General features: G+C 42.6%; 1 protein-coding gene across 4 annotated transcripts in view; it reads right to left on the bottom strand.

The window, feature by feature from the left end:
• Nucleotides 1–17,937: 17,937 nt before the first annotated feature.
• Nucleotides 17,938–23,619, bottom strand: part of SGMS2 (sphingomyelin synthase 2) — a 103,893-nt gene continuing 98,211 nt past the window's right edge. For 3 of the 4 annotated variants that reach the window (XM_062199768.1, XM_062199767.1, XM_062199769.1), the window contains exon 6: nucleotides 17,938–22,399. In XM_062199768.1, coding sequence (XP_062055752.1) covers nucleotides 22,196–22,399 — 204 coding nt within the window. In that variant the 3' untranslated portion in view covers nucleotides 17,938–22,195. The remainder of the gene's footprint in view (nucleotides 22,400–23,619) is intronic. The other variant, XM_062199770.1, reaches the window with a different exon arrangement.

Genomic DNA, 23,619 nt, shown 5'->3' on the forward strand with positions numbered 1-23,619 from the left:
ACCTAGGCACCAGCAGATGCCCGCCCCCTCCCGCGGCTGCCCGCCCGGCGCTGCAAGGTCGGGGGCGGAGACGAGGGCGGCGCGGATTGGCTGCGCCCGGCGCACTACCCCGCCCCCTCCAGGCCGCCCCGCCCCCGGACCCGGGACGTACTCGCCACCCTGCGGACGCCGAGGGCAGGGGACTGCGCGACCTGAAGTTTGTCGCCAGCGCCGTCCCGGTGGCGCTGCTGCTCTGGATCAGGCTCGGCGGTCGGGGCCCCAGAAGCCGGGGTGCGTGCCGCACAGCTCTGCGCGCGGACGGGCCGCCGGATTTCCTGGTGTCGCTCGTGAGTCAGTTGAGTGTCGGAAGCGTGGACTCTTACGCGGAAAATAAGCGCTCTGGTCCGCTGCCTGTGTCTGGGACAAAGCAGAATCTGAATTGCAGGGTGGACAGACCCGAACTTGCTTGTGTGTGTGTGTGTGTTGGGGGGGGGGTAAGTAGCTAGTAATAGAAAAGAAAATTAGGGGGCTGGCGTTGTGGCATGGCCTTGTGGCATACCGTGCCGCTTGGGACAGGGGCATCCCTTAGGGACGCTGGTTGGAGTCCCGGATGCTCCACTTCCGATCCAGCTCCTTGCTGATGGCCTGAGGAATCAGCAAAGAATGGCCAATGTGCTTGAGCCCCTGCCTGCCCGTGGGAAACCCCCAGAAGCTCCTGGCTTCGGCCTGAACCAGCAGAAGGAAGATCTCTGTCTCTCTGTCTAGCCCTCTCTCTCTCTTTCACAGATATGCATACATAAATTAAAAAAAGGAAATCAGGTGGGGGCTGGATGACAGTATTATCACTTGCATTAGACCGACCCTGAAATGCTGAGTTGAAATATTAAATATGAATTGCATAATGCTTCTAGAACAAAGTCCTTTAATCTCTGATAAGGGCTTCAGGTTGCCTTCCGTTGGACAAATCCTGGGGGTTTATATCAGGTTTGACTGTAGACTTGTCTATTGTAGACTGAGTTTTTAAATAAGACAAACTTATCTTTAAAACTTTGTATTTATTTGAAAGGCGCCCCCGTGTGCATACACACACAGAGATCTTCCATCCTTGGTTCACTCACCAAATGCTCACAACAGCCAGGGCTGGGCCAGGTTGAAGCCAGGAGCCAGGAACTCACCCAGGTCCCCTGAGGGGTTGGCAGGCACTCATGTACGTGAGCGATCACTTGCTGCTCCCAGATGGACATCTGCAGGAACCTGGAATCAGGACTGGAACTTAGGCATTCCCATAAGGGATGTGGGCATTGTCTTAACTGCTGCACCAAACATTTGCCCTGTGGACCACTTTTTGATCCTTTTCACTGTTCTCCACACAGTAAAAATCTGAACACTATGCTGTACTTATAATGATGCCACCAAAGGAAAGTGAGCCCTCTTTATTCATTCCATGATCAATTCTATTTTTATTCTACAAGCAGGTGGTTCCCGAGGATATTAAATTTCAAATCTACTCTGTTCTCAAACTATTTCCACATTTCCATGTTATTTTAAGCTTATAATTCTTCTCCCAACAAAAACCCCCACCTTATCACTTCTGTAATTAACCATTACTTTTTTGTTTTTAGAGATTGATTTATTTATCTGAAAGGCAGAGTTAGAAAGAGAGGGAGAGACAGAGAGATGTTCCATCTGCTGGTTTGCTCCCCAAACACCACAACAGTCAGGACTGAGCCAGACCAAACCAGGAGCTTCTTTAGGGTCTCTACATGGGTGGCAAGGGATCAAGGGCTTAGGGCAATCTTTCACTGCTTTCCCAGGCATATTAGCAGGGAGCTGAATTGGAAGTACAGTAGCTGGGACTGGAACCCGTGCCCATATGGGATGCTGGCATTGCAGATGGTGGCTTAACTCACTGTGCACAGCACTGGCCCCATAACCATTACTTTTTTTAAATTTATAAATCTATAGAATTTTAACAATAGGGGCTGGCATTATGGCCCAGAGGGTTAAGCTGCCTGCTACACTGACATCCCACATAGGCTCCATTTCAAATCCTGGTTGCTGTATGTCCCACCTAGCTCCTGCTAAAGTGCCTGGGAAAGCAGCAGGAGATGGCCCAAGTATTGGGCCCCTGTCATCCACACAGGTGACCTGGATGGAGTTCCAGGCTCCTGGTTTCAGCCTGGCCCAGACCTGGCTGTTGTGGACATTTGGGAAGTGAACCAGGGATGGAAGCATGCTCATTCACTCTCTCTCTTTCTCTCTCCCCATCTCCGCATCTCCCCGTCTCCCCGTCTCTCTCCGTAACTTTGCCTTTTAAAACAAAAATAAGTCTTTGAAAAGCCAAAAGAGAATTTTAAAAATTTAAGCTACTTGTTTGGATATCATCTTCAATATGTCATTCTTTCCATGCCTTGCTCTCCGAAACAGTATTTACTAACATCTTTCCTTACTGGCAATGTGCACTCAAATGATTTTAGAATAGGTGAAGACGGACTAGATTAAGAACCCTAATAGCCACCCTCTGGAACAGGCGATAACTGCATTCATTCACGGCATTGTCCTAGGCATCCTATGATTTTGTCCCAGTTCAGAACTCTGTGGGGGACTGAGTTGTGTTCCCCACACCACCACCACTCACATGATGAGATCCTGGGCCCTCGGCTCAGGATGGTGTTTGAGAGCTGGGCTGTTCAAGAGGCAGCTGAGGTAAAATGAGATACTATGGGTGTGCCCTAAACCAACAGGACTGCTGTCTCTGTGTGAAGAGGCGACCAGGAGGCAGGCGCGGAGGAAAGACCGTGGGAGGCAGCCAACTGCCAGACAGCAGGGACGGCTCACGGGAAGCCAACACTGCCATCTTTGAGTCCAGTCTCCAAAGCAGCGAGGAAATGCATCTCTGTTGTGGAAGCCGCCCAGTCTGTAGTACTTTATCATAGCAGCCTGAGCAAACCACGACGGGAAGCTGCCCTGTCCTCATGACATGATGAATCATGTGTTTAAGCATGAAGCCATAGCTCATCCGGTGCTATTTAGGGATGAGTGTCCCCAGGTTACATTCAGGGCATGCCTCCACATATAGGGATGCCTCCTGCTTCATCTTCTTCTATTTTAAATAGGCAGAGAAGCTCATAATCAGGAGCACTGCTGGAAGAGAATACTCCCAGGGACGGGCTGGGCAGCACAAAGACAATGAGAGCATTAGGGGGAAAAGTCACTTTTATTGAGACTCCAATGAAAAACACTCACTTCCCCACTTAAATCCTTGCTCTACACTGATCTAGGCCAAAACTGTTGGAAACAGTATATCCAAAATATCTAAGTACTTACTCTTTTGTTATCAAGGGTGGTATTAAGTTACTCTATTTGTAAAGCTACAGTTGTCCAGCTGGTTTGTAATTCCTTGGGAAGTAAATGCTATGCACCGGTCAGTGAACATGAACACAGAGTTTATGCATTAAGGGTTTGCCAAATACTAATGGAAAGAGAAAGCAAAAATGCTACTTGTACTATTGAGTTGCATAGCTCCACTGACCATTTGAAAATTAACACCTTTGAGGCTGTCCCTGTGGCGTGGCAGGTTAAGCTGCAGCCTGCAATGCCAGTATCCTGGCTGCTCCATTTCGAATCCAGCTCCATGCTAATGCACCTGGGAAAGCAGCAGCAGCCGACCTAATTCCCTGGGCCCGTGTGTCCACATGGGAGCTTCTCAGTTTGTGAGAGAAGCACACATAGAGAACGAATTAAGGTTTGGTCTGACAAGTATTATAGTAGAGTGTCATGCCAAGAACCACACTACATATATATATATGTAAATTTATATACATATATATACATACATATATATACATATATATATACATATATAAATTTATATACTATATAAATTTAGACATAGTAGGGGCCAGCATTGTGGGGTAGTGGGGAAAACTGACACCTGCGATGCCGGCATCCCATATGGGCGCTGGTTCAAGTCCCAGCTGCTCTACTTCCCATCCAGCTCCCTGCTAATGTTCCTGGAAAAGCAGCAGAAGATGGTCCAACTGTTTGGGCCCCCACACCCACATGGGAGACATGGAAGAAATTTCTGGCTCTTGGCACAGCCTTGGTCATTGTGGTCATTTAGGGAGTGAACCAGGGGATGGAAGATCTCCCTCCAGCTTCTTTCTCCAACAGGGAGCTGGGACTCTGTGCGCTTAAGGGATGCTGGCACTGCAGATAGCAGCTTAACCTGCCGAGGTGCAGTACTGGCCTCTGCAGCCTTAGCAACCCTCTTCAGATTGAAACTGGTGAGGATATTCTTTTCTATCTTTAGTCCTTGCCCTGTATGATGAGTAAGTAAACCTGCGCATCTGCACCATGACCCACTACCTTCCCCTCCAGGTGCATGTGTGGGCGGTGACTTCCTTTGAGTGGTGTTAATTGCAATCTAAATATCTGAACAATCTAAATATCAGGGGAAGACAGAATCCTGGAAGTAACAAAACCCAACCCCCAAAACTTTTTACTTGGACAAACTGACAGGGCCTGGAATGGAACAACTTTTGTTGTTGAATGCCGATGTGGAAACAGTCCAGTATCTTTCAACACAAGAGGGCCACAGGAAGGGGGCAATCGTGGACTACTGAATCCACAGACCACGGTTCCACAACAGAAAAGGAACAAGTTGTGATGAGTTCCATAGTGTAGATCTTAAAAAACATTAGGCTGAAGGAAAAGGCCAGAGACCAAAGGATACATACTGATAACTGCATTTATATGAAGTTCCAGAAGAAGGAAGAAGCCAATGTATGGTGCGAGAAATCAGAATGGGAGGCGAGTTGTCTGGGGAGGGACATGAGCAGTTCTTCCTGGGGTGGCAGACACATTTTGTGTCTTAGTTGTTATCGTGTATTGCTTAGGGAAGGATGACAGGAGAAGCGTCTGTACATTCACAACAGTACAGACGCACCCATAACGGGCTTAAGTACGTTTTTCATCCTCAGTTGGGTGACCCTATGGCTACAGAGCCCAACTTCATATTAAATTCTTAGAAAGTCAGAAAATGAAAAAGAAATTTAATTTCTTTGCCCCGAAAACACAACCTTTTGTTCTATGTATTTCTCAAATCACAAACAGGATAAAAATGTCAACCTAAGACGGTATCTCATCGAACATCCTGGTTTTACAGTTTGAGTAGCTGAACGCTGGAGTTCTCGCAAACTGATCAGTGTTGTGAGGAGGGCTGACATAATGTTTAGCTTAGTTCTCCAGACATGATGGTTGCAGGTACATAAAATATCTGTAATTCATTATTAACGTCAATAATGATAGTTTAAAAGTACTCTATATCCTGATCAGAGTGTTAGTTACATGGATGTCTGCATTTGTCAAAACTGAGCTATAAGTAACTTCACAAAACAAAAATTTAAAAAACCTGCTAACTTGGAAGAAAAGACATGGTAAAGAAAGATTTGCTTGATTTATGAGCCATGCCTATGGTGAGGTGGGTGCTGATGGTACAGTTCACAATGTATTGTTAAAATAACAACAGTGGTCAGTGGCTTCCCATGTAAATAAAAGAGGAACAACAGTAGCAAAAAAGTGATTTGATTCCTGGCTCTGGCTCCCAATTCCAGCTTCCTGCTAATGCAGACCCTGGAAGGGGTGGCAATGTGGCCTATTTATTCAAAAACCACCATTCCACAACAAAAAAGGAAGAAGGTACAATACACTCCACAGTATGGATGAATCATTGCAAATATTACACTGAATGAAAAAGCCAGAGACAAAAGGGTACTACCATACCAAATAGCTGTATTTATATGAAATGTAATAAATTGGCTCCCTGCCGTCCATGGAAGGAACCTGCATCTCAAGCTTCAGCCTCTGGTGGAAGTGAACCAGCAGATGGGAGCTCTGCCTCTATGTGTGTGTCTCCTTGAAATAATAATTTTTTCTTTTTACTAAAGTGTTCAACAATAACATTCCTCATAAAAAAACCAGCTTACTATCACTTCAGTTAGCCTGAACATAATTCTTACAGATGCTAACATGTTATTTTTATGCAGGCCAAGTGTTGCTGAAATCCCTGTTGTCCTTTGTTTCTCCATCATTCACTTCCATTTATTCCACTGCAACCATTGTGGAAACCCCTGCCCAAATGTAACTGTGTTCCCATAGGAACGTTGTTACCTTTCCTGACTCTTATTTCTTCCCCTGCTCAAATTAGGGATTTGAAACACAAGGACTCTCAGATTCCTCATATTCTGCTTCTTAACCGGATTCTTAGGACTTTGAACATGTGTAGTCAATGAAATCTGACAAAGCATAAAATCTTAGAGAAAGAAAGTATACTTACAAGGCAAACGTAAGCTTTTGTTTTAGTGAAAGGAACCCCCGATTGTACGTCCTGGTTCTGGTCACTGGGCTTGGCCGTGTGCCCAATGACCCTTTTTTCTAAATCTCAGTAAGAATCAGGTTCTAGGAAGGACAAAGGAAGGGTACCTACTCCTTCCTGAAGCCAAGGATGTACTCACAGCCAGCTACGTGTTTGACAGCCAATATTTTATTCTGATTTTTAAAATAGTAGTCCATGGTATTTAAAAATCTAGGAACCTGTAAAGTAGGAAAATACCACCTTCTTATTCTTACCATTTAGAGGGAATTATGTATAATGTATTTATATATATTTTTTTCTTCCAAAGGCACTTCCAAAGATACATGAAAAATAGGATAAAAAGATTAACTTTTGGGGCTAGTGCTGTGGCATAGCAGATAAAGCCTCTGCCTGTAGTGCTGGCGTTCCATATGGGCACCAGTTCAAGTCCTTGCTGCTGTGGACAGTGAGAGAGAGAGAGAGAGAGAGAGAGAGAGAGAGAGAGAGAGAGAAAGGTCTTCCTTTGCTGTTGGTTCACCCTCCAATGGCCACCGCAGCCGGCGCGCTGCGGCCAACTCACCGCGCTGATCCGAAGCCAGGAGCCAGGTGCTTATCCTGGTCTCCCATGGGGTGCAGAGCCCAAGGACCTGGGCCATCCTCCACTGCACTCCCGGGCCACAGCAGAGAGCTGGCCTGGAAGAGGGGCAACCGGGACAGAATCCGGCGCCCCGACCGGGACTAGAACCTGGTGTGCCGGCGCCGCAAGGCAGAAGATTAGCCTATTGAGCCACAGCGCTGGCCGTCCACTTCTGATCCAGTTCTCCACAATGGCCTAGGAAAGCAAAGGAAGATGGCCCAAGTCCTTGGGCCCCTGCACCCCCCTGGGATACCTGCAGGAAGCTCCTGGCTCTTGGCTTTGGATTGGCCTAGCTCCGGCCATTGCAGCCATTTGGGGAGTGAACAGGCAGATGGAAGATCTCTCTCTCTGTGCCTCTGCCTCTCTGTAACTGCCTTTCAAATAAATAGATAAATAAATCTTTTAAAAAAGGATAAACTATTATGCAAAAAATTTTGGTATCAAGCATAGTTTTTTCATAATATACATTCCATGAACTGTTTGAAGATCTTGCATAGTATAGATTTCAAAGTATTTTGCACCAAAATGAACTTACCTTGATTCAATTTTCCAGAAACTTTTTAAAGTAAAAATTTTTAAGTTACTTATCTTTATTTATTTGAAAAGCAACAGCAACACACAAACACATACACACACACGGGGGGAGAGAGAGAGAGAGAGAGAGAGAGAGAGAGAGAGAGAGAGAGAGAACCAGTGCCGTGGCTCAATAGGCTAATTCTCCGCCTGCCCTCGGGTTCTAGTCCTGGTGGGGCGTCGGATTCTGTCCCGGTTGTTCCTCTTCCAGTCCAGCTCTCTGCTGTGGCCCGGGAGTGCAGTGGAGGATAGCCCAGGTCCTTGGGCCCTGCACCCGCATGGGAGACCAGGAGAAACACCTGGCTCCTGGCTTCGGATCAGTGCGGTGTGCTGGCTGCAGTGCACTGGCCGCAGCGGCCATTGGGGGGTGAACCAACGGAAAAGGAAGACCTTCCTCTCTGTCTCTTTCTCTTACTGTCCACTCTGCCTGTCAGAAAAAAAAAAAAAAAGAGAGAGAGCGAGCGAGAGCCTTCCAACGGTAGTTCACACCCAACAGGCCCACAACTGCCGGAGCTAGTCCAGGCTGAAACCAGGAGCCAGAATCTCAATCCAGGTCTCCCACATAAGTGTCAGGGACCCAACTACTTGAGCCATCACCTGTGGCCTCTCAGAATGTGCTACAGCAGGAAACTGGATTAGATTTGATCCCAGGCACTCCAAAATAGGATTCAGGCATGCCAAGAGGCACCTTCTATTTTTAATCCATGTATTCTATTTATAATGTTCACACACTTGTTACTACTTTCTTTCTTATCACTACATATAGCCCAGGAATCAGCTTTTTCGTGAAAGTGTTGAGCAGTAAATATTTTAGGTTTCATGGGCCATATGCGTCTGCTGTGGGGGCAGAAACTGTAAGTGACAGGGCTTGGCGACATCTGCATCCATAGACATCGGACATTATTTACAAAAAGAGCAGCAACTGGACTTCTCCAGCATGCTATTATCTGTTGAACTGTGGATTTAAAAGAATATCTGGTTCACTGTTTAGGAATATTTCAAAATGTATCCAATCAACACCATCCGTTGACACTATTTTCAGTTTCTTGACTATTATGAACAATACCATGATGTATATATGTGGTTGATGACCTTAGTAGGATAAATACCAGCAAGGAGACTTGGTACAGCTCCAAGATTATTGGTATATAAAACAAAATACACACACACACACACACCCATGCACAAACTTGGCCTTGCACCTCTCAGAGTTAACCTCTGTTAAACGTGTGACATACTTTCTCAAAGTTCTTACATGCTTACCTACAATCCCTCCTTCCCCATAAATTGGCATCATGCTGTGTTTTCAGCTCATTAACCTGCTTTTCCTCCAGATCAGTGTATTTTGAGCCTCTTGCCATGTCCGATCCTTTTTACTAGCTGTCTGGCATTTCACTGAATGGATTCATCCCCCAGTGAATCAGATCTGAGCCCCCGTTGTCATGAGCTGTTCTTGGCAAAGGGGGATACTCTGTCAACAGAACACAGCACTTGCCCTCTGAGCAGCTTAGTTTTTAGTGAGAAAAGACACATGCACACATTTGGGTTTTGGTTGGTGATTAGCACAATGGAGGGAATAAGACATGTAAACAGGGTGAAAGGAATTGCTATCTCTGTGTGCAGGAAGGCCTCTTGCGTAGACAGCTGCTCCTTGTAGACACCTGGGAAAGAGCATTCCAGAGAGAGGCGACAGCAAGCACAAAAGCCCAGAGGCTGCAGTGTGCTGGCAGTTTCCCAGGAACAAGGAGTGGGAGGGGCAGGGGAAACAGGGTGAGATGGACTCGCTGGGATGGTTATGTAAGGCATCAACTTTGACTCCTACTCAGGTGGTGAGCACCTGGGGGGACTTGGGGAAGGAAAACTATCAGCTGGCTCAGGTTTTTTTTTTTAAGATTTTATTTATTTATTTATTGAGAGGTAGAGTTACAGACAGTGAGAGGGACAGAGAGAAAGGTCTTCCCTCCCGTTGGTTCACTCCCCAAATGGCTGCAAGGGTCGGAGCTACATCAATCCAAAGCCAGGAGCTAGGAGACTCTTCCAGGTCTCCCACGTGGGTGCAGGGGCCCAAGGACTTGGGTCATCTTCTACTGCTTTCCCTAGGCCATAGCAGAGAGCTGGACTGGAAGTGGAACAGCCGGGAGTAGAACCTGTGCCCATATGGGATGCTGGCGCCGCAGGCGGAGGATTAACCTTCTGTGCTACGGCACTGGCCCCAGGTTTTAAGTGAATCACTTTGGCTGCTGCTCCACTTCCAACCCAGCTCCCTGCTAATTTGGGAAAGCAGCAGAAGATGTCCCAAATATTTGGGTCTCTGTCACTTATGTGGGAGACCCAGATGGAGTTCCAGGCTCCTGGCTTTGGCCTGGCCCAGCCCTGGCTGTTGTGGTCATTTGGGGAGTGAACTGGCAGATGGAAGATTTTGTTGTGCGTCTCTCCCAGTCTCTTAAACTCTGTCTTTCAAATAAATAAATCTTTAAAAAACACATATAAAGGTGCAAAGGTGGAATGACAATCAGTCTATAAAGAGAACGATGATCAGTTGATAAAGAGATCGATTTAAGTAATTTATTGGCCAAACATCTGTTAATCAGTATCTTGGTTATTTCCAGTTTCTATTACAAATGTACTGGAACATTTACTGTGGAGGTTTTAAAAAATTGTGGTAAAATATAAAATTTACCATTTTAGTCATTTTTAGGTGGGCAATTCAGTGGCACTAAATGCAATCATAATATTGTCTGACCAGCACCACTGTTTCGGGGAACTTTATCATTCCAAACTCTGTACTCATGGAACAATAACTTTTCCCCCCTCCCCGAGTCCTGATGACCCCTACTTTCTTTGTGAATTTGCCTGCTCTAGGGACCTCATATAAGGAGAATCAGATTTGTCGTTTTCTGTCTGCCTTGTTTATTTAACATAATTATGGTAGCAGGTATCATAATTACATTCCTTATGTATTTACTTATTTGAAGGGCAGAGTTACAGAGAGCGAGCGAGTGAGCAAGATCTTTCATCGGCTGGCTCACTCTCCAAATGACTGCAACGGCCAGAGCTGGGCCAGGCCAAAGCCAGGAGCCTGGAGCTTCTTCCGGGTCTCCTATGTGGGTGCAGGGGCCTAAGCACTTGGGCCGTCCTCCGCTTCTTTCCCAGTCTGTTATCAGGCATCTGGATAGGAAATGGCGCAGCTGGGACTAGAACCAGCACCTATATGGGATGCTGGCACTTCACACAAGGGCACTGGTCCCAGTTCATTCCTTTTTATGACTGAATAATATCCAATGTGTGCATATCCACATCACAGTTTGTTTTCCTATTAATCTCTTCATAGGAGCTTGTGTAGTTTCCACTTTATTGCTATCATGAAAAACACTGCTGTCAACACTGGCATGCAAATATCTGTTTAAGTTCCCAGTTCCAGTCATTTGCAATGTATCTAGGAGTAGAGCTGCTGGATCATATAGTAATTCCACGTGGAACCTCCAGTGTTTTCCACAGCATTTGAAAAATTTACATCCCAACCAGCAATGAGAACAGGTGTAATTATTCTATATCCTCAGTAACATTTGTTGTGTTTTTTAAAAAATAACCATTCTAGTAGGTGTAAAATGTCTTTCCTTGTGGTTTTGATTTGCTCTTCAATATAGCATGTGGGCATCTTACCCAATACCTTAACTGCTAGTCCTGCCCTTGAACTGACCTTCTAATTCCATGAACATTTTGGAGAAATCTCTTATGATCAGCAAATATTTTTTCCCATTCCATGGCTTGTCTTTTCAGTCCCTTGCTATTATTCTTTGATAGGCACATGTTTTTTATCTTTGATGAAGTCTAATTTAACTTTTTCCTTTCATTGCCTGTTCTTTTGGTGTCTTATTTAGGAAATCATTACTGAATTTTCATAGCTGTTTCAAGTTTTCATAGCTGAAGCTCTTAAACCGAGGTCTTTGAAGGACATTTTGGTAAAGTCTAACACACAAAGACGTGTACTTCCTGTTCTCACTTACAGAATAGCAGTTACCACAGCCTAGAAAGGGTGTGGAGAGAGAACAGTTGATGGGTACAGGGGTGTAGTTGGAAGGGAGGAATAGGTCCTAATATCCTACAGCACAGTAGGATAACTATGGTTGACAACAATGGAGTATTTCAAAATTGCCTAAAGAGAAAACTGTGAATGTTCCCAACACAAAGATATGCTGTGTTTAAAGTGACAGTTATGCCAGTTACCCTGACCTGATCATTATACTGTACGCATGTATTGAAATGCCACCGTCTGTCTACCATATATGTGTATAATTAGTGGCCATTAAAAATATTTAAAATAAAATAGCCATAAAAAATTTGGGTCTCAGTCTATTTTTTTAAAAATCTTTTAAAGCTCACTTATTTATTTTTATTTACCTGAAGGGCAGAGTGCCAGAGTGAGACATGTCAGGATCTTCCATCTGCTGGTCCTCTCTAAATGCATGCAACAATTGGGGCTGTGCCAGGCTGAAATCAGAAGCCAGGAATTCCACCAGGATCTCCCACATGGGTGGCAGGGACCCAAGTACTTAAGCCATCACCTGATGCCTCTCAGGGCAAGCATTAGCAGGACGGTTGACTGGTAGCTGGGAGCCTGGACTCGATCCTAGACACTCTGATGTGGAATGCAAATATCCCAAGTGGTGGCTTATCCCACTGTGCCACAGCACCCACTCTTTTGATCCATTTTGTAACTTTTGTACATGGTGTAAGGTAAGGATCTAACTTCTGTATTTTATATGTGGATATCCAGTTATGCCAGCACTCTTTGTTGAAAACAATCTTTTCTCCATTGAATAATCTTGGCACTTCTGTCAAACGTCAATCAACCATGAACAGGAGTGTTTCTTTCTGGACTCTCCATTCTATTCCATCAGTCTGTCTGTCTCCCCTTGTGCCCATATCACACTGTTTTGACTCTTGTACCTTTGTAGTAATCTTTGGAATTAGGATGTGTTAGTTCTCCAGGATTTCTTCTTTTTCAAGATTGTTCTGGCTATTGCAGAAAACTTGACTATACTGACAAGCAATCTGGGTACTTTAGTCCCTTGAGATTTCATGTGACTTCCTCAAGTTTTCTGTTTATGTAAAAAACCCCATTGAGATTTTTATAAGATTGCATTCATTTATTGAGTGCTTTGGGTAGGCTGTAGTCATCTTAACAATATTAAGTATTCCAACCCACAAACACAGGATGTCTTCCCATTTATTTAAGTCTTTTTCTTTATCAGTGTTTTGTACTTTACAGCATACACATCTTTTGCTTCCTTGATTAAGTTTATTCCTATTTTATTCTTTTTATACTTTTATAAATTAATTTTATGTAAGAAATATTTATTATTTACTTGTTTATTTGAAAGGCAGAGTGATAGAGAGAGGGAGGGAGAGAAATCAAACTTCCACCATCTGCTGGTTCACTCCTCAAATGGCCACAGTGGCCATGGCTGGGCCAATTGAAGCTAGGAGCCTTGAACTCCATCCGGATCTCCCACGTGGGTGCAGGGGCCCCAGTACTTGGGTAATCTCCCACTGCTTTCTCAGGCACATTAGTATGAAACTGGGTTGGAAGTGGAGTAGCCGGGACATGAATTGGTACCCATATGCAACGCTGGCATTGCTGATGGCAGCTTAACCCACTGCACCATAACACTAGCCCCCTAAATGAAATTTTTTAAATTTCCTTTTCAGATTATTCATTTTTAGTGTATAAAGACAACTGATTTTTGTATTCTGAAACATTTGCTGAATGCTGTCGTTATATTTAACAGGGTTTTTATGTTGCTGCATATTTAGTTTTCTACATATAAATTCATGTCATCTGTAAATAGTTAATTTACTGCTTCCTTTCCAATTTTCATGCTTTTTCTTTTTTTCTTGCCTACTGTCTTTGGCTTTAGAAATGGGTTAATTCTGGCCTCACTGAATGTGTTGGGAAGTGTTCTCTGCTCTTCAGTTTCTTGGGAGAGTTTGAGGAGAGGATGGGTGTTAATTATTCTTTAATTGGTAGAATTCAGCAGTGAAACCATAGTTCAGGACCATTATTTCTTGGGCAGTTTTTGGTTACTGATTCAATCTACTTACTAGTTGTAGTCTATTCATGTTTTGTTTCCTTGTGATTCAGTACTGGTAGGTTTTCCACTTCTAGGATTTTGTCCATTTCATCTACATTGTTTCATTTGTTGGTGTATACTTTTCATTGTGCTTATTAAATTTTTTGTGTGTAATATGTTCCATTTTCACTTCAGATTTTAGTAATTGGAACTTTTTTTGTGTGAGTTTTTTTTGGCATCTAGTGAAGTTTTCAATTCTATTGCTCTTTTCAAAGATCCAACTTTTGGCTTTATGGATTCTTTTTTTTTTTCTGTTTTTATTTATCTTAGTCTTTTGCTTCCTTCTGCTAACAATGGGTTTCATTTAGGTCTTTGGTTTTCCTTAAGATCTACTGTGAGTTTATTGATTTGAGATTTTCTTTTTTAAAATTTACGTATTTACAGCTATAAATTTCAGTCTTAGCACTGTTTTTGCTGCATCCCATAGGTTTTCATATCCTATGTTTTAATTGTCATTTGAAGGTATTTTTGAATTTTCCTTGTGATTTCTTCTTTGATCCACTGGTTGATAGTACATATGTTTATGTTAATTTCCATGAATTTTTTAGTTTTTTTTTTTCCAGCTTTGTAATTACGTTTTAAGTAGCTCTAGCAGCAGATTTCTCAAGTTTTTTTTGGAGACGGCTGTTGTACAGCACAACCACCGTTAACATCTGTTGCTCCTTTTGAGCTTAACTCTGATATAATCTAGTCTCAAGATGCTCTGGGGATTGCCCAAGCTCTGGTGTTCTCCCTAACGTACAGGCAGGGCATTCAAAAGTCAGATCACTAGATTAGCTCCAGGTGAAACAGAAGAACTTTGCTGGCTGCACCAGATGCTTAGCAGGGCTATGACGCTACCGTGGCAGAACAACTGTAGCCACTTGACACTCTTAATCCTGTGGTTAAGGGCAGCAGAGCCAGGATGAACTACAGATTACTTTATGAAGGAATCATTCTCTTTTTGTTAGAAAAAAAAGTATTTCCATGCTAGCAATTTTTCATTCCCCTTTCTGGAAGTTTCTGGAGAGAGATACAGCAAAAGCAATTCATATATGTGATTTGTGTGCAAAATGTAGGAAAGGCTGGCAGAATGAAGCATTTGGAAACACAGTTTAAACACATTAAGATCCAAGGACACTGAGTTTGCTTCAGTCTAGGAAATGTGTGAGCCCAAACACTCAGGAATTCTTTTGCATTCAAGGCCATTTTGTACTAGAATCTAATTTTGCTCTCCTTTTAAATGTGGAAAATTGCAACTGTAAGAAAGATCAGTGGCATTTGACAAAGAAGCTGTCCAAGATCTAGTTTGCCTGTTAACTAATTGGCTGATAAGGGAATAAAAAACCATGACCTTTGCCTTAAAAACAACAAACTGTTTAAGAAACCATGGTGGTGACTAGAGTAATTATGATAGGGAAGGCAGCAAATTATTGCCAGTTGAAATAAAACTCAACGTCCAGCTCTAACATGTGTTAACCCTTTCATCTCATATAACTGGGTCACCACTTCCTGTCCTGCTTATCTCACAGGTTTTTTTTTTTTTTTTTGTTATAAAAGATGTATGTCAAACAGAAACTGTAAACTTCTGTGGCACTTTGCATGTGCCACCCATGAATTAAATGGGCACTTTACACATCAACACACTCAGTAGTTTGTGATCCATTATTTTTCTAACAGAGGACAATTCAATTTCACAGTTATAGTATTCTCATTAGAAGAAAATAAAATGTTAGATGTCAAAACTTGTGAAACATCTATGCCTTCACCTACTGATAAGCAACAATTTAGCCCATTCCTTTGTCCTGGATGTAGAGAAAAGACGCAAGACTCCTGAATCAGACGAGGACTTCAACACTCAAGATACAGCAGTGGCCAAATTGTCAGCATTTTCATTTGGGTTCAGTTTTTCCCCCCCAAGTCTCCTGGAGAAAACCTGAAGGGATCAAGATGGATGTCATACGTGAAGTGGATTTGTATCTCAGCCAAGGAACAGAGAACTTGGTGCTTTTACTGCTCTAGAGTAAGCAGAAGCAAGCTTCCTCTTCACCAGGGCAGATACGCTATCTAACCCCTCCAGGTAGCTCACCACAAACAAAAGTCTGACAACTGGCCCGGATAACAGCAGTCGGGATTTTGCACTATTGGCATGCCCAGCAAAAAAAGGTGCTGGGAGAGATGCTTAGGACACATGGCAGATTGCCTCTCCCAACATTTAGGTGGAAGAAGATCCAATGTCTAATTGCGATTCTGTTCAAATATTAAATAGAAAAGAAGGGCGACGATGCATCCAGAAAATTAGCTACCAGTTCTGCTTGAACGCCTAGCTGATTAACTGCAAAGGCCCTCCCCAACGTTTCTGTAACCTGTAAACCCAAGACACCATCTTTTATGCAATCGAATTTTTAAAGATCTGACTTGGGAGTTAGGGGAGAATTTTACATTATAGACACTTAGACCTTCACGGCAGGAATTTTATCTATCAGCAGCTCCAGTGCCTCGTACACATGGCACTCAAATGCTGAGTGACCAAAGTCTAGTTTCCTCACTTCCTGTCTCTCAGCAGGAGATTAAAACTATCAGAGCAGATGAGTAGCCTCACAACTCTTGGTCCTCCCTAAACAGCATGGCTTTATCCTGGAGAGACTGAAGGCTCTCAGATCCAAGACCTGTAATGATCCCCAAACAGGCTCGCCAACCTGAAGCGGAGGCCGTGGCTAGGTGGCCGTAGAGATGACGCTCTTCTGTTCTCAGATGTGGAGGCGATGGGACAGGAGTCAAGGAAGTGGATGTGTATTTACCTTCTACTGGGATCCCACGTCTAGTTCTGGTGCCAAGACTTGCTTGGACACATCGTTACCCTCGAATCTTAAAACCAGCAACATGGAAGTAGAGATCTCAACCCACACAGGGATGGTAACCATTTTTCCCACCAACTACTCTTTAAAGACTTAGGAAAATTGCACAAACTTCGTGCAATTCAAATTGCCACTTGAACTGCAGCTGTAAAGTTGCCTATTGATTTCTTGGTGGCATTAAGGGAGAAAATTACTACTTGAACAAATGTCACTGTTGGGGCTGGCGCTGTGGCGTAGCAGGTAAATCCACCATCTGCAGTGCATCCCATATGGGCACCTGTTCGTGTCCCGGCTCCTCCACTTCTGATCCAGCTCTCTGCTATGGCCATGGGCCTCTGCACCCGCGTGGGAGACTCCGAAGAAGCTCCTGGCTCCTGGCTTCGGATCGGCTCAGCTCCATTTGTTGCGGAGTGAACCAGTGGATGGAAGACCACTCTCTCTCTCTCTGCCTCTCCTCCTTTCTTCATATAACTCTTTTAAGTAAATAAATAAAATCTTAAAAAAAAAAAGTCAGTCTCATTAGCACTTTCAAAAAAGCCTGGAGATTTTTAACCTCCCACAGAAGGCAGTCATGAGCTTTCATTTAAAAAGAAACAAAAAACTCAACAAATGGAACCCAGAATGAATTAGCCAGCCAATCCCTTGTAGGATGATGAGAGTTTACATTAGCTTCTTTTACCGTGCATTCTAGATAAGAGCAGTGTTGGGGCAATGGCCAGCAAACTGCCAGTGTTTCAACCGGGAGGACTGGACCATCGCTGCAAGGAGCTGTCCATCCAAAGCCGAGGTGGAAGTGGCAGAACTATTGTGACCTAAGCACTGTCATTTCTGGATCAACAAAACCTGGCCTACAGCCAACAACAACTCCCTCCTTGAACCATGTAATCTTACCCTGCTCCCCTCAGACTATGGAATTGCGGTCACTACCTTCATCCTTGCGGGAGGGGAGGGGGACATGCTCTCATCTTTCATCAGGGGAGCGCAGATGACGCCCTGCTACAATGATTGACAAAGCCACATCCAGCTGAGGACCTTCCCCCAGGGCACCTGGCCGACAGGAGGAGAGCTTTCTTTCAGCACTGAGTGACAGAAAGGACTCTGCTTTCTGTGCAGAATGAATGATTTTTGCCCCGTGGTGAACAGTGGGAATCAGAGTCACAGAGGTTCTAGTTTCTTTTCCTGTGAAGAGCCTATGTAAAGTATTTTTCACTTCACATCTAACCGGAAGGGAAATCTCACACTCTGGTGCAGGTACAGTTCCATCAGGCGAGGGCTATCACCTGATTTTAAAAATAGTGCTTGAAGAAAGTAACCCTCTTGTGGTTTAGAAGTACTCTAAAACTAAGGTAATTTTAGGAAGCTTTTATAAAACAACATACTGTCTTAAATGCAAAGAAACAGTAATAGGAATTTTGAAAAGACTGTTGATGTACTGTAGTTTATTGGGTAGATACAAAGTTTAAACTCTTGCATTTTTTTAAAAGCAAAACCAAAGAAATTAGAAACCAAGTACACATATCCTTTTTAGAATAAAAACATAAATTAGTTTAAACTAACAATTAGGCACTTAAAATGTAAATGTAAAATGGCATTTTAGAAGTATAATCTATAGTTACACTCCTAAATACTTCCTGAAAAATTTTTTTTTTACAAACACAAAAGCATAAGCATGGAAAACATTTCTAAACAAAGATAGTAATTTCCTCTTTAAAAAAAAAAAAGAACCTGAATTTAAATCCCATATAACAGAGTGATGATCAAGGTACTGGTGGGTAGGAGAAAAGAGCCTCTGAATTTATACATTTGATTAAAATGTAAGCATTTAATAAAACTATTCCAATAGCATACAGTAGATATCATAATGAAAAATATATGTCAGGAAAATAATGAATTCTAGACTTAAAATTTTACTTTACAACAAGGCACTTAACACATTTAACAGTACAGTAAATCTCCAAAAGAATACAACTGGCTACCTCTCTCCAATCTTGTAGTCATATCTCTTTTGTGAATATACTGTAACATAACCATACATTTTGCAGCATCGGTCATTGCATAGGAGGTAAATTAAATAATGAATTCCAACTTGGCAACTAGATTAGCTTATTTTATAGTCTTTTTTTTCTTTTGAAGAAATAATTCCAGAATAAAGCACTCTTCTCATTCAAGATTTGCTTAGAACACAGCATAGTTAGAATAATGAGTAATAAAATAAATCAGAACTAACTTATAAGGTGGTCTGTCTGTATAAAAACTTATCTTTGGGTACCTTCGACATGACTTTCAGTGTTTGGGTAACACAAGTCAAGAGCTCTTCTTACTAGAAAAAATATTTTTAGCAACTGACTCAAAGGAGTTAAATATTTCAACGTAATGACATTAACAACAAAAATACCAGGAATCTTTATACATACAAGTAGAAAAAAATTCTTCAACACATGGCATATAACTTACAAGATGCATGATTTAAACATGTAAACACATTTATTAAGAAATTCCTTCTCACACTTTGTTACACTACAGAGGTGAGTGTGTTAAGACCGGCTTAAATTTGTATTCAGTTTTACAGTACAAAACAAAAACAACAAAATATGAGTCAGCAAAGAAATGTCTAAAATATTCAAAGAACAAGATGTGAACTTTAATTAAAAAAAAACTGCACAAGTCCTAGCATGTAAATAAAAAGAACATAAAACTTGGTGTTCAAAGTAAACAAGTGGAGGTGGTTATAAAAGGAGACAGTAATGATTGTGATAGTGAGAGGTAATTTGCAAATTCTCTTTGATATAATGCATACAAGATTAGATTTGGAACTCCCAATAATCTGATCACATTTGCCCTTGGGAAATGCCTGAAGGACCTTTAAAATAATTCCTTTCATATGGTTCTTTCAGATTATTGGAGAAAATGAAAAACAAATGCCTTAAAAAAATTTGAAAATACACCTTTGAGAAAAGTGCCAGTTGTGTTCCAAGTAATATAATATATCGCCACAAGGGGGCACTGGTAATATAACCAAGAACCCTTAATGCACTATAAGACTGGAGACTCTAAGCTCCCTATCAAAACAGCCTTCCTTCCACAGCAAAACTTGTTTCCCAAGACAGCAGTAAATTAGAAAACGAATTCACAACTAATTCAGGTCAAACTGGGAATGAAAGCTTTATTTTCAGAACTAGAAGAGGAGCTCAAAACTGAGAACCAGAGAACTTCATTTCTATTTGAAAGAACTCAGGAAAAAAGGTGGAATCATTTTACGGTTTGTGTATTTCACAGGACAAAAATTACAGGTAAAGCTTCAAACAGGAGCACAGGCCTACAAAAATCAATGCCATAGGACAGATCTGTATCTTAACTGGTAAAGGGGCTCCAAGGATGGACTGTTTCAAAGGCAAGATCATAATTATTTATGTTTTGTAAGCCAAACTGACATTTTGGGTTAAATGTCAAGTTACTTTCCTAGCTACAAATGAGTTTCACTGTATCTCTTATTTTCCCCACCTTGAAACGTTGGTGTCTTCAAGCCACATGCTCAACTCAGCATTTTACCAGAGCGCTGTGACACTTGGAAGAAGACAGGGACGTGTAGTGTCCACACAACTGGGATCACCAGTGTTTGTAAAGTTCTTTAGAAGGTGATGGTCTTGTTTTTTAAAAACAGGATGAGTTGCCTAAAATGCAAGGCTTACTGTTTCAAGATGTTCAGCAATCAATACACAATGATTTTTAAAGCTTAAACACTTTTCCTTATTCAATTTAAGAAAAGTGGTTTATTCCAAGACACAGCTAAATAAGGCTCTAAGGCATATCAGATTGTTTGATTTGAATTAGAGGCTCAAGAACAATATACCACGTTTGGAGAAAAAAAAAACACCAAGATTCAGTATCAGATGATTTTCCTCATAATCAGACAACAGGAATTGAAAACCAGTGTTTTTGAGGACACCTTGTTCTACCCCGTGTCAAAATTTAATAAATGAACATAAGCAAAAATTGCATAGAATTTTGTCTAAAAACATCAGGTAAACTAGATGTTTGTACTGCTTTATTTAATAAGAAATAGCAGAAAAATCTTTGTATTTCAAAGCCTGCCCAAGATGTTTAGGGTTTTGATTCTGTTTAAGACAACCAGATTAGAGTCTTTCTTCCTGCCCTTGAACTCCACTGTCTTTCCATTAGTGATTCTTCCAGTACACAGATAGAGAGCCATTCTGGAAACATGCACAGAATTTTAGCACCAAAGATGAGGACTCTTTAGCAAATTTGCATTGTGCTTTTCTCAAGCAATTTCAAGGTCAATTTTATGTAATTGAAGCTGACTAGTTTATAATGATAAATTTGGAATTTCATGCTACGTGAAGGGAAAGTTTCACCTTCGATATCAATGTAATCGCTTCCCTTCCGACCACATTAGGAAAAATCCATCTTCTTTGCATCACCTCAAAGAAATTTAGAAACAATCATCCCCCTCCACTGGGCAGTACAACGTCGAATGCACTGATCCCAACAGTGTATTGTAGTGCAGCACCATGTTTTAATTTTCACAGGGTAAAAGTGCTCCGTTGTGATGTATGTCCTTGGGACCCAACTAGGAGAAGCTGAGTCTCTTGCGGAAAGGCAAGGATCCAGTAAGCTTTCAGGCTCCGTTCCGTCTTGGTTTTCCATAAAGCACAACGTAACTAGCAAGAAATCATTTTCAATGAAGTGTGACCAAATGTGTGTCTGGGTTCCAATGAGAGGACTTAAAATCAGATCTGACAGCAGGGCCTGACTTGGAGAGGGAACACGGGCTTGTCCCTCAAGTGGCGGGAACAGCAGCTCACACGGGTATGTGTTCAGCATGTGCTGGAGCAGTCGACAGCCCTGGGGTACCAGCTGCAAACTGACCAAGCAGACAGCACCTCAGTGTGTACGCAAGGACCACTCATTAGCAGAAGCAGCCCCATGCTTCCTGTGTATCTGTCAGAGATTTTAAAGTGAGATATTTACACATGTGTAAAATCTGTTGGGCATGTCAACTGCTTTCGTATTTACTTGGATTACAGCAGCCCCACACACACTTTTTTTCTTTTTAAATAAAATTACTGATTCAAAAACATAAAAGTGATACCTAGTGCATTGGGTGGTAGCAGCAGGTGCGCATTCCTGGACCTGACCCCCATCTTTCCCACTTGACAGCATAGAAACAACACCCAAAGTTGACCAACTGCCAACTTATCACTAAGCCTGATGTCAAAAACCACTCAACATTAGGTTAATTCTGTTTATACACTGGCTGTATATATCCAGATATTTTATTTAAAACATTAACAAATTCTTCTGACCTTGGGAGGAAAAAAAAATCCTGATAAAATTCTGCAGTAGAGGATGTAGTGGAGAAAGAATAAGGAAAGGAGAAATATGTTCTTTGGCACCTCTTTAACAAGCTCACTAGTAAAATCCAAGTTTGAGGGCTTGTCGCCAGCGAATGAAGAGCTGCAGGAGAATGCATCGTTCTTAGGATGAATAGGAAAAACCAGTCAAAGGGTAATACTTCGTTCATCTTGCTAGTCATTTACACAGAATTTGGTCCACTTCTTCATTTCCCAGTCAGTTCTCCTGGAATAAAAAAATCAAAACTATACCTTTGGTTATAGCGTTCCCTCTTTGGGTAGAAGGGCCGATGCCTTTGCCTTCCTCCTCAGGTAGACTTTTCATTATCTTCCCCAATCTTCTGAACCCGTGAATACTTTTTGCACGATGATTTGAAGCAGCCAGGAGGCCAAGAGAGTGGCCAGGAGAAGCAGCAAGGAATGGAGCCTTGGACATTTTTCTCAAAAAAATAGAAGATGGGGAACCACCAGGCTCGAGACAAGAAATTGGTCTGCGAAGAGACCTTCAAGTTCTGAAAATGGGAGGGGAAAGAAAGGTACACTGAGACATCTCTTCCACAGCTCACATCCTCATTTCCTGAAAAGTTCTCATTTGTTGTAACTTAGCAGGGAGTACAGCACTGGGCTCGTGGGGCAGCTGTTCCCACGCCTCTTCCCTGTCTGCTGTGACCCTGGTCCCCTCCACACACCCGGGTGCTCTTCCCTCTGGGCTCAGCCCGTTTCCTCTGCCTGTGACTCTGGTGAGAATAGAGACTCAGGCCTGGATGGGAAGGTGGTTTTAGGAGGAATAAATTAAGGACCCAGGAAGACGAGCGAGTACAGGGAGGACTCAGAAGGCTGAGCATTCAGGAAGATGAAAAGTTTGGCTCAGTGGTGCCGGGAGCCATCTAGATGGAAGTGTAGGAAGGAAGATAAAAATAAGCGACTAGAGAAGAGGAAATGGAGCTAAAAAGAGAAAGCAATCTAAAGGAAAGGTATTTATCAGTGGGTTCCAGGAGTTCCTTGTAGGTTCTTTTGGGAGTGTTGTATTCCAATCACTCATGAGTTTTCCAAACATTATATGCAGCAGACTATTATGGCAAGTCAGTCAAAGATGAGTAAGCCATGTACACAGTATGCTACATCAAGGACACCTACCAAGGTTAGGAGAACGGAGAAGGGGAGGTACCTCGGCACCAGAGGAAGACAGCGGGAGTGAGGGGAGGTTTCCCAGCAGGGGTAGCATGGGAGCTGGCTCTTTAAGAATGAATGGGAGAAGGAAGCAAAGGTCTTAGGGGACAGGAAGCCGCAGAACCAAATACAAAGGGCAGGACGGGAAGCCAGAGAGCACTGCTGTCTCCTAAAGATGGACCACAGGCAGGGACTCGTAAGCTCTTCTCCCCACATTTCAGTTCTCTGAGGGCAAGAGTGTGTCGCGCTGAGTTGTACCACAATGCCTCTGCAGAGAAGGTCCCCAGATTTCAATGTTGCATATTCAAGGCTGCAGGGAAGTCTTCAAAAAGTTGGCGGAAAATGCGTTATGAATAAACGAGGCATGATTTCCCCAAAATCTTCCCACCAAAATAAGCTCACCATCTAACTCCTTTTTCCATAAACTTTTTGAAGCACATTCATCTTTCTTCTATTTCTGTATAGATCTGTAAAATACCATGTGCCGTAATTTTACAGAATTTTTCTCCTTACATGACATTTATTTTAAGATGCAGTGATGGCTACAAGTTTAAGTCATACA

The sequence above is a fragment of the Lepus europaeus genome, chromosome 8, assembly GCF_033115175.1.
Source record: "Lepus europaeus isolate LE1 chromosome 8, mLepTim1.pri, whole genome shotgun sequence".
Classification (NCBI taxonomy): domain Eukaryota; kingdom Metazoa; phylum Chordata; class Mammalia; order Lagomorpha; family Leporidae; genus Lepus; species Lepus europaeus.